General features: G+C 35.6%; 2 protein-coding genes across 3 annotated transcripts in view; both read left to right on the forward strand.

Annotated features, from left to right (window-relative positions):
* The window catches only part of atp7a (ATPase copper transporting alpha), an 813718-nt gene that overhangs the window by 46638 nt on the left and 754749 nt on the right, over positions 1-12331 (forward strand). The window lies entirely within an intron of this gene.
* On the forward strand, positions 3702-5170 carry sowahab (sosondowah ankyrin repeat domain family member Ab). The gene has a single exon (XM_087281464.1). The coding sequence runs from the start codon at positions 3793-3795 to the stop codon at positions 5125-5127; it is 1335 nt and encodes a 444-aa protein (XP_087137590.1). The 5' UTR covers positions 3702-3792; the 3' UTR covers positions 5128-5170.

Raw genomic sequence — 12331 nt, forward strand, 5'->3', positions numbered from 1 at the left:
TTATGGGATCAGAAAAGTATCAATCTGTAAATCTGTTTGTACTTTAAATGAGGAAAATAAACATGTGTTATGGATGTGACAAAAAAGTCAGTGGGTTTACAGAATACAACAAACTTTGTAGAAAAACTGTGAATTAAACTGCACAACCCAAAAGAAACAATAAGACTGAAATTTAATTCACAATGATTAAAAAAAACTTCAAAAGTCATACATTTGAAATAGTGACTGACACCTGCAGAAACCATAGTTGTGATGTTCCATTCCACTATGGATTTTTATAAATGTCTGTTTTACAATACAAGACTCTCTTCTTTTTTGTGCTATTATGGTTGCATCAAAATAAGTAGACTAAAAAGTATTAATTATCAAGCAAAATAAAAAATAAAAAATACAATTATACACTACTATTTTTATTTTTAAAAAATTGCGCAAATAAAAATACACACTTTTGTCTTTGCAGACTTTTCGTCTTTTTGTTACCTTGTGTTGTATTTCAGTTTTTCTCAGTCGCTTTGGTACATCTCAGATTTTAAATTTGCTAAAGAGTAAGTGCATTTCTCAAAACAGCACAAATAGCAAAGCAGCATGGATTACCTGCAAAAGCCAGTCTTTTGCCTAAAATGCTTAGTTCATCTCTCAATGAACATGTCAGTGCTATCAGAATGACAAGTCCTTGTGTCATTGTGTATGGATAAGACAGTCAAATTACTTGTCAGTATAACTGTGTACTCTGGAGAGATGTTCTCATGTAAGCTATGGCTAAATTTGGCAATTTTTTGTTGTTAGAAACTGTATTTTATATACTTAAATTTGACTTTTGCATGCTAAAAGTACTTGAGTAAGACGCATTTTACTCGATTTGGGTCATTAAAAAACCCTGACTACCAATATTATGATATAGGTAGCCTAAACCTGCTGTAGTCAACCTAAAACCTACAGTAGTTTGACATAAAACCAAAACAATACCCATTATTGTCTTAGGACATTTTTATTAAGCAGATTCTTGAATAACAGTAAGTTCATGACATGTTAAATATCTAGTATAATCTGCTGGTTTTAAACATACAGAATAATAATAAATACAGTTATGCAACAACCATAACATTACCGTTATGTCTTAGGACATCTTTGATTAACTTTTTATTACCTACACCAAATGTTGACTAATGAAGGTACATTTATAACAACTATTTATTTGTGAGACTACTTTACTGTCAAACCATGCTGCATATAAATGCATTAAACAGACTTATATGACAGTGTATTGCTGTAGAGGACAAATAAAACACGAGACAGGTGTTTAGAAAGAGTATATTTTATTTAGTTTGACCTGCAAACTTATCTGAACAAGATAAACTTTCAGAAATCAGCGCGGAAACATTATAATGCGCGCGCTCGGGAATATAACCCGCGGTTGTCTTCAATAGTCCTTCTTTGCTCAACAACTCTGCTGAAAAACAAAGCAAAACATTACAACAGCCAGACATACATTTACATTACAGTTACCATGGTTTCTATTTTAAACTATAGTAAACTAAAGATTTAAACTATATTTTAAAATAGATGATTAATGGGCCCCGCGCTGCTCCCACTCACCATAACCCTCGCAGTGGGGTCCCACTACCGGCCTCCCGTGTTTCCCTGAGGGTCCTCAGGGCTTGTACTGATCCCTGCCTAGGGTTCACAAGCTGCCTCGCCCCGGGAAGTGCACGAGCTAACCGGGTGCCAGTCCGTGCCAGGGTTCACTGGAATGTTGCTCGCCAGCACATTTCGAGCAACAAACACGTAATATTCTACGCGCGATACTGCGTTTATGTGCACGAACCGCAAGGAACTACAGCACAGACGGGCCCGAGTGAAGCTTCACGAAGCGGACTTCGTGAGATTGGCGTGGCTCCACTTGTACCGTCATTGAACTCACCTTGGTCAAGTACAAACAGCAACACTGAGCGAACTGACAACACTGAGAGAGAATCGACGAGCTTTATAGGAATGCAGATGCAAACGTTTACAATGCAACGTCACTGTTGTGAGTCTCGTTGTCATGGTGAGCGCTGAAGAGAGCACATCTCACAGGCTCGGGAATCTCCGTCACGGCGAGTTGTGGTCGGCTGTGGACAAAAACAAATTGTTAAATACATTGAATATATATTTTGACATTTTTGTTGCGGTGTAATATTCTGGGATGCAGTAGAATATAGAAGCAGATGAATATAATTAATGGCAGATGCGGGACATTAGAACAGAAATTGAGCCCGGCCAGGACACACTCCTAGTGGTGGTAAGCTTCTTGTTTTCCAAGAAGCGGTCACATAACCTAATAGCATGTTACTTGCTACTAAGCACCCCCGGCAGCTAAAAGGTCCAGCATTTGTCCTTTTGATTATCTAATGTAATTTAATATTATAAAATGAATTTATTCTATAGTTAATACAATATATATATATATATATATATATATATATATATATATATATATATATATATATATATATATATATATATATATATATATATATATATATTCCCGTCACGTCTGTGTTTATGAGGCTGTTTGCTTACTTAACCACTTCAGAAGGTGATCTGGGATGCATTCCAAATGAATCTGGACAGGTATAATTTTATTGACGAAATTAATATAAATATTATATTAATAAATTACGACCAGGAGAAAAACAGCGGACCATAGTAAATTAATTTGAATATATTTTGGCTATTGCTGATATTCAAGAATTTTCAGATGTACTTTTTTAACAAAGAGACGAGAAAAATTCTGCAGAATTCATTATAATTGTTTTATTATTTATTTATTTATTTATTTATTTATTTATTTATTTATTTATTTATTTTTATTGAAATGGCCAAATTGTGACTGAGGATAGTTGAATGTGCTGGCCAGTTTGTTTTCTGTCTAATAAATGATAGTGGGCTACAGTTTTTTTTACTTTAAAACTTTAACAGATTGCCATTTTTTCCTAATGATACATGATGTAATAAATTTGTGTTTTAAAAAATGTTCTTGTTTAAATTTTTTTATTGCAATTTTTTAGAAAATATTGTAGTACATCAAAAAGTGTGGTTATGATGACATCTGACTAGTTAATCCAGCAACAAAAAATCACTAAAATGCAGTATTTAAATCTCATAGTTGAATAGAAACTATACGAGCAAAAAGGTAAACTTTTTAAGAAAAAAAAGAACCACTCCTTTCACCAGGCTGGCTACGGGCCTGTTTATACCATATCATAATCTGAAATGTTCAATCAGTCGGCAGGGGGTGCTGCGGCATATTTCTTTAAAAAATACTTATAATGACTACAATCTAAATGCTGGGATGTTTGGGTAAAATATGAAAAGGCCAAACCATTGGGTTAAAAACTTAATTCAACCAATTATCTTCCAATGATTGTTTTTATTATGTCTATTTATTTAGTAACAAAGTTTTCCTGTCACCCCTCAGCTAATTTTGAGCTTCAGTTAAAAAGATAACCAATAAACAAAATGTCCACCAAACAGTTACATTGTCAGTTAAAGTGTTACCAGTGTAGCTAACAGCTGTGATTTCCTTTTCAGCGTCGGGTAGCTATTTCTAAATAGCGGTGAACGAGATGAATGCACAAGGATGCCGCTGCGCGTGACCTCTGCTTCCCACTTACATGCACGCGCAGCCGCATCCTTCATTCGTTGCGCGTTCATGCGTTAGTCTTGGATACGAGCAGGCACGAGGATTTCGGAGGATAACCGGAAACAGCAGGTTGTTGTTGAAACATCGCTCATAACTATTACAGAGAAATGGCTCTGAGTCAAGAAATGATCTTAACTTTTATACTCGAGCACGGAGGAAAAGTGAAAAACTCGGAGCTCGTGAGCAAGTTCAAAGGACTTATAAACTCCAGCGATCCCGCGGAAAAGAAACAAAACAGAGACCTGTTCAAACGCCTGGTCAACAACGTCGCCGTGGTTATAAAAGTCGATGATGTGAAGTACGTGTCTGTGAAGAAAAAATACCAAGGATTCATTACAGGTGAAAACTACTCTCATAATAACAGTTTACATGAGTTAATATCGCCTTGCAAACCGTCGAGTGAAATAGAGCATGTGGATATTATTAATAACAATTATTACCATTGTTCCACCCAAACTATGAGTAATAGCAGTAAAGGTGGAAATAATGATCTTGGTTGTCCTGAAAGTTCAGAGTCTATAACAGCAAGAGTGCTCGGTGTGACAAGTGATGCAAAAAGTGGCAAAACTGGTTCCGTATTTGCTCTTGTAGCCATAAAATCTCCACCAAATCCAGAATACGTGGAAACAGGAAAAAATAACCTCAAAACGCTTGCATCAGATACTAAACCGCCACCTTCAGTATCTTCTCAAAGGAGTATCAAAGTCAAATCGACTGCATTTCAGAGCTGTGTCGGTGGAGAAGGCTTTCTCTACAGGTCTCTGAGAGTCAAACGAAAGGAGCTGGAGGTGCAGGCTTCACCGCAACTGAGAAGGTGTAGCAAAGTCACCAAACCTGGTGAGGCTAAAGACTCGGATGTGATTCCTTTGGGAGCAATGGAGCATGAGTGGCTTGTGAAATCAGCAGCAGGAAGCTGGCGTCAAATTTACAGCCTCCTGCTGCAAGACCCTCATCTGGCAGAGAAGAGAAATTTCATGTCTGGATTCACAATCCTGCACTGGGCTGCTAAAAGCGGAAACAGTGAAATGGTGTGTAAAGTCATTGATGTTTCAAGACAGAGCCGTGCAGGGATCGATGTTAATGCCAAGTCTTATGACGGCTATACCCCTCTCCACATCGCTGCCATTCATAGCCATGAACAGGTGTTGTCGGTGCTGGTGTGCGAGTATGGTGCCAGCACCAACATACGGGATAACAGTGGTAAAAAAGCCTACTATTATCTAAATCCGGATGTGTCAGTCGAGATCAGAAAGATGCTCGGAGACCCTCACAGCCTTCAAAAGGATGCTGGATGTTATTTGAAGGATGATCAGAACCTCTCTAAAGGATTCAACACATTGAGTAAATTATTTCAGCCTCACGTTGCTGGACATAAAAAGACACAGAGACGTCGGATGAGTTTCCATTTCATCAGGGATGAACAGAAAGATCAACGCACTTAATCGCAAAGCATTTCAACTGACAGATAAAGCACTTCAGAAACCAGAACTTGTGTAGCTTGTTGTAGGTTTCAAATAATGTGTGAAATAGTGTTGCTAATTTAATTACATATTGTACAGCCTGGAATCTACATAATTGATAATTATGTTTGTCAATGACTTAGTAAATTTTTACCATATTTATAGCTAGCACAATAGCTAATTAATAGTTTCTAGCACAGCTGAAAGACTGAAGAACTTGTTCAGGTCTAAAGAAATTGGCCTTAAAGCAATGGTCTAAAACTCAATTCCTGGAGAGCCACAGCTCTGCATAGTTTAGTTCCAACCAGCTCCAACTCACGTCATCATCAACCTCCAAAGTTCAGTTCCAGATGCAGTAAAGTTCCCGGATGTGTTCTTGATATCAAGTATGCGTCAATGCAGACTTCTGGGACTTCTCAAAGCAGACTAGAAGTCCCAGAAGTTGGGAAGCGCAGCATTTCATACAGATTTATTATTAAATTTCGGAGATATAACTTATTTGTCTCAGGCATTTCCCTAAATGAGACTGTGAAAGTAAACATTACCATGAAACTATGAAGGAATACATTAATAGTGTTTATTTGCTGAAATTTGTATTAAAATAATTTTTTTTTGTATTGTGCAAGGAGGAAAACAAAGGAGGAAAACAATAAATCGTTTTATGAGTGCTGTAATGTTTATATAATTTTCTATTTAAATGCGTGAAGGTCATGTGACCATCAAGAAGAATGCAGCATCTCATTTCTCACAGGATGCGTTTTCTGTTGTCGCTGTCTCCGTGTAGTCTTGAACACCTTGATTTGCTGGATCAGCTGTGTTTGATTAGGGTTGGAGCAAAACTGTGCAGAGCTGCGGCCCTAAAATCGAGTTCGACTTCAAAACATTAGTAAAGAAAATGAAGCAGTTCAGTCCAAGTCTTCTGGAGAGACTCGATCACTTCACATGACAGATTTTATGTAGTTTTTTTAATTCATATTAAACTATATAAGTGGAGTAAACTGCTCATTTTAAGTTTGAAAAAATAAGTATTGTGTAAAAGGATGTTCAGTGAAGAGAAAAATATCTTTATTTATGCTTCAAGGTTAAAGTCTTATAGATTTAGCATGAGGGCGTGTAAATAATGCGGAAAAAATATTTTTCCAGTTTAGTTATAATTTGTTTCCTTTTTTTAAAAACATTTCTCAAGCCTATTGGTTTGCAAAGACATTTAAAATGACAAATGTTTGACATTATGTTATCATTTAAAATTTGAGTTAAAGGTCAAAGGCCATTCAGGTCAAACCATTTTATCAGATTATTCAAACAGCTCTATTGTGAAAGAATGCGTTATTATAAAATGATTGTGATGATTTGGCCTGTAGAAATAGTCACACTTTGCAATAAGGTTTATTAGTTAATGTTAATTATTGCATTTACTAACATGAACAAACAATGAACAATACATCTACTACTGTATATGTTCTTGTTAGTTAACGTTAGTTAGTGAAAATACAGCAGTTCATTGTTAGTTCATGTTAACTCATGATGCATTAACTAATGTTAACAAGCATGGACTTGGATGTTAATAATGCATTAGTAAATGTTCAATTATGAATAATAAATGCTGTACATGTGTTGTTTATGATTAGTAAATGTTAGGAAATGCATTAACTAATAAACCTTATTGTAAAGTGTTACCAATTAGGTAGACTGGTGGTACAGGACAGGGATACGTTTGAAACAGTTTTACTAACTTGCTTGCTGAACAAGTATTGGGTAAAAGGACATTTAATGAAGATAAAATTATCTTTATTTATGTTTCAAAGTTGAATTCATGTGCTTCAGATTGAGCATGAGGGTGAGTAAATAATGGGAAAAATAATTTTTCAGTGAAGTAACAATTTATTTTCCTTTTATAAAAATAATAATTATAGTTTAAAAATAAACAAGCACTAAAGTAAGTATTTCATTTTCATAGCACTAATTGTCCTGCATTTATGCTGAATGGAATGGGGGGACTTTTGCTAATATTTGAATGTATTATAAGACATAATTCAGGATATTTGGAATGACACAAAAACATCCAGGGCCCGGTTTTTCAAAAGGTTTAATCCGGATCAACTTGATCCAGATTTAGTAATTCTGTTTTTGCGATCCGTGATCAGGTAATCCAGCTTACTTTTTGAGCCAGTTTTTCAAAGCAACATTGAATTGGATCAATCTGATCCGGATAGGAACTTTTCAGGATCACTAAATCTGGATTACCAGTGCTCAAACAGGATAGGACATCACAATGTAGAACTATAGATATGTAAAGAGCGACAAGTAGAACAGTCAGCGTGGGGTCAATATAACTTTATTTTTATTTGAAATGAAAACTAAGAAAATTTTATAAATATTAAATTAATAATAATAATAAATAATAAAAGCAAGAAAAAGCCCACCCCATCCTCTTCCAGCAGTCCGCTCATTTGAGACCTACAACACTGTACATTGAGGATATTTATAATAAGTTTCAAATATAGATGTAAATAAAAAAAAGACTTAATGTCAAAAACTCCACAATAATCTCAGACTTCCTCATCTGATGTGGAGAGAGCAGCTTGTCTGAGCGTACCCTTTAGGAGGCGGATCTCAAGTCATTGGCCTTGGTTTGCTGCAGTTTGGTCAGAGTCAGTTGTTTCTCTGCCAGACGAAGTTGTGCTTCTGCCCTTTCAGTCTCTTTTTGCAATTGTTAAAAGAGATTTAAAAAATCAGTAATTGCCATTCTTTGCAATTTTTGTTCATTCTGTAATCATTGCATGCATCACTAATAAATATTCTAAAAATATAAATATATATCAATTAGAGACAGAATAAAATTGATTGTTTTTGGTCAATTTTCACAGCTGTTTGGGGGATTATTTTATGAGGCCAAACTCTTTCTACTTTGCAGGAGGCCTATACTGAAAGGCTAAATATGTTAAAGCCAATTATCACTATAGCCTGACAGATGAACAAATAAAATTAAAACCTTATGAATAAATACTATACCTCGTACGATACTGCATGATTCAAAAATAGTATTATTTAATACATTTTTTTAAAGTTTTCATTACGTTTTAGGCATGAAATCCACGCTAAATCCACCCTTCTGATGGGATCAGTTTAATCCAGGTTTTTTGGATCAAAGTGATCCAGATCCTACAAAAAAGGTCTGAAAAACCCAAACTAAAGGTTTGATCCGGATCAAAACCAAGATTGGATTACGTGATCTAATCCGATTATGTAATCTGTTTTTTCTTTTGAAAAACCCATTTTTAAGATTTGATCCAATCCCCTATCCAAAATCCTAGTGGATTACTTTTGAAAAACCGGGCCCAGATGTTTCAATGGCAGGATATTTTGCCAAAATAATGCCTGAAAATATTGTTCACGTAATTTTTATATATTTTTTTAAGCAATTGTTATTTTGTCACATGCAAGAAATTACAAATCTCTGACTTTGGGCCACAAAACCAGTACATTTTCGTCAATAGTTAAAATACATGTTTTAGTTCAAATGACAGAATTTTTTTTTATGCCAAAAATCATGTTTCATTAAGATCATTCGTAAGACTCCTATTGTAAATATTTATTTATTTTTCTTCGGCTTAGTCTCTATTCAAAGGTCGTCACAGTGGATTGAACATCCAACTATTCCAGCATATGTTTTACGCAGTGGATGGCTTTCCAGCTGCAAGCCAGTATTGGGAAACACACATTCTCACATACTGAAGCTGCGGTCACACTGCACTTTTCTCCCTATAGGCTTCCATTTATACAAACACAAATGTCTTAGAATGGAAATGCAAGCTCGTGCAACAAGTTTCGTAGTTCGCTGCATTGAAAAGTTCAAGCTTGGTGAACTCTGACCTGCAAAATCGCATCACAAGACCAGTCAAAGATCAAGACATGACCACTTAGAACAGGAACTTAAAACATGGACCAATCTCTCACTTTTTTTAAATGGCTAATCATCTTGTTTAATCCCACCCCTTTTCAAAGGGCCGTACAACAGAATTTTGCACACACAAACTCTAGTGTGACTGGAGTACAAGACAATATAGTTTCTTCAGTTCACCTATATCGCGTGTCTGGACTGTGGGGAAACCTGAGGAAACCCAGGCAAACACGGGGAGAACATGCAAATTTCATACAGAGATGCCAACTGGCCCAGCAGAGACTTAAATCAGCGACCTTCTTGCTGTGAGGCGACAGTGCTAACCACTGAGCTACCATGCTGCTCTACTGTAATTAGTAGTTTGCATGGCTAAACAGTTCATTTAGCAAAAAGTTTGCTTTAAAAGTGATTTAAAGTGATTAAAATGTATAATTACATTAATTTGAACCTCCAGCCCAGATTCCAGATTTGATCCAATCCTGATAAAGCATACATCAATGGAAAGATTGTTTATTCAGCTTTCAGGAGATGTATACATTTCAAAATATAAAACGCTTATCACAGATGTACGAATTTATATCTTCTGCTAAACACAGAATTTTTTTAAAGAATGTTATTGATCACATTTTTTCTGGTCCACACTGACTTGCACTGTTATACTTGTTGTGGTTCTTAAAAATGTCATCTTTTGTCATAAAAAAAGAAAAATAAATGCATGTCTTGAACAACTTGAGGATGAATAAATGATGACACAATCCTCAAATTGTCTACGAAAAGATAAAAATAATCAACATGGCATTTTCTGATTTGCCTCAGAGTTATTCATCTTATCAGTGTTGTACTCTGCATAAAGCCAAAGAAACACTCATGTCATTGAATGAAGGCGAGAGGCCTCTGTGTGGGACGTAGACGTGCTGTCCTTCAACTCATTTTATGTCTGTGCAATCCTGGAGAGATAAACTTTAGCACAGAGCTTTAAGAACTAGATAGACCATGTTAAAATGAGATCAGAACGTATGCAAATGATCACATTACTGAAATAACGTGTGAGAATAAAGGCACGTTTTTAACCAGGAATTTATGAACGTTCGAAACAGCCTGGAAAAGATAATGAGGTCTTTGTCCCAGTCAGGCGGTGATTTAGGCATGATTTCATGGGCGCCGGAGCTTAGCATAACTTCATTCAGAGGCTTTTGACTGGTGTGCAATGATCTGTAATGATGCGAAAGCTCTTGCCCCTCAGTCAGAGCTGCTCTTGTTCGTCTGTGAAGCAAGGTCATTTCACAAACTATATCCTTTGGCTTTACTGTTCACCGTTATGAAGCTAATTTGAGCACTTGCACTGCACATTCTGTACATAAATGTAAGGGATTTTTTTTTGCTATAATTACATTTTTTATTACAGCATTAGATTATGTGTGTCACAACAACTATAGTTAGGCAATTCACAATTGGTCTGTGTTCTGACTCCTGATTTCCAGGGTCATTGTTTGACCTTCAGGATGTTCCCTTGTTTCTTGAACATTACACAGGGTTCCAGGGTTGCCCTCAACATTTAACTGCTTCACTTCACTGGAAACGTCATGGAAAACAAACGATGGAGAATCTATATTAGTTGCCAAATGTAAAAATCTTAATTGTGATTTCTTTTTTTTTTTTCAAATAAAATAATGCACTAATGGTATTGTTTACTGCTTAAGTATGTTTTTTCAACAAAAGGCAACAAAATGAATTTCTTGCCTCAGAACTGAATCGATTGGTTCAGGAATGACATCGGTAGAATAATCGCTGAGGGTTCCCTGGAGGGTTTTTGAAATTGTGGTTTTCAATTAGTAAAATGAATTCATTAGCAAAATAGCGTACAGTATATGTGACACTGGACCAAAACCAGTCCTACAGTATGTGTCCAGTTGTTTTCTGAAATTGAGATGTATACATCATATGAAAAATTAATAAATATGCTTTACATCGATGTGTGGTTTGTTGGTCGCTGTGTAATTGAAGTACTCAGCAATACACACAATATAAATGGCAATAGCCCATATTTGTTTTCATTGGATTTTCACTGTCACTCAATAAACATGAATAAAATGAATTTTGTCAAAATTTAAACGCAGTAAATAGTGGAACATTTTTTAGTCTTTCATGGATCTCTTGTTATAAAAACGGCTGTGTTATTATATTTTTAGGCAAATCTCAAAATTGTCAGTTTGGCTGTCTTAAACATAGTTAAATAAATTATAGCTCTTATAAATACCATTTTAAAAATCATTAATAAATAACTCGGGTCTATTACAAGTGGCTTTTTTTCTTCCATGTATTAAAGAAAAAATTATTTTGTCACTAAAACATGTCTTTGGTCTGACATTATACTCTCATTAAAAAATTTAGTTAAATGACTCGATTCAGGTCAAACCACTTTAGCAGAATATTTAAACAGCTCTATTGTGAAATAATGCACTATTATGGAATGATTTTGTAGGAGTGCAATCAGTGCATCTGTATTATTTGGCCTGTACAAATTAGGGCAGACTGGTGGTACAGTACAGGGGGTACAAAACACTTTTGATAACTTGATTGCGGAACAAGTCTGACCTGTGACATTTGCTTTGCACATGTGTATTAGTGTCATCTTTAATTTCTGGGAAGTTTTAAGTACATGTGTTTCTCCATTTTGAACATATCATCATCTTTTTGAACAAATTTTAATTACTCTTCCAGATTGAACAGCTTCTAATCCTATAATGTTACAGTTAACATTTTCCTAAAATGTAAAACTCTGTAAACTGGCAGTATTGCATGAATTTATGTCATGCAAGATCACCTTAATTGCATTCTGACAATGCAAATTAAAACAACGTTTGAGGTTTGTAAAATTCAAACTGTCTACTTCCCATTGACATTGTCTAACAGGAAGGACAAGTGCATGCTGTAAAATATGGGTATAATCGTTACAACCTTTCTTATGGGTTATCTGCAGTTAAAGACTTTGTTTTAAGGGATAATGCACCCAAAATATGACGTCATTTATTCTCTCATGTGCTTTCAAACCTTTATGGGTTTCTTTCTTTTGTTGGAAAATGCTGGTTTCTAGTGTAACCTTAACTGGTTGGCTTCTTTAGCCGGTCATCAGGCTGGTTTTAAAGGGGTTTGGGCCACTACCAGGTTGGGAGACCATCCAAAACCTGCTAGGTTCAGCTTAAACAAGCTAAGACTAACCGTCTAGTTGGGCTGGTTTCAGCTGGTTATTCCAGCTAATTTCTCAGCCTGACCATCGAAGACCAG

The sequence above is a fragment of the Danio rerio genome, chromosome 14 (assembly GCF_052040795.2).
Source record: "Danio rerio strain M-AB ecotype USA chromosome 14, GRCz13ab, whole genome shotgun sequence".
Lineage (NCBI taxonomy): Eukaryota > Metazoa > Chordata > Actinopteri > Cypriniformes > Danionidae > Danio > Danio rerio.

What these genes read in the sequence shown, in the direction of transcription:
- sowahab (XM_087281464.1), top strand. Translation starts at nt 3,793, where the DNA reads ATGGCTCTGAGTCAAGAAATGATCTTAACTTTTATACTCGAGCACGGA.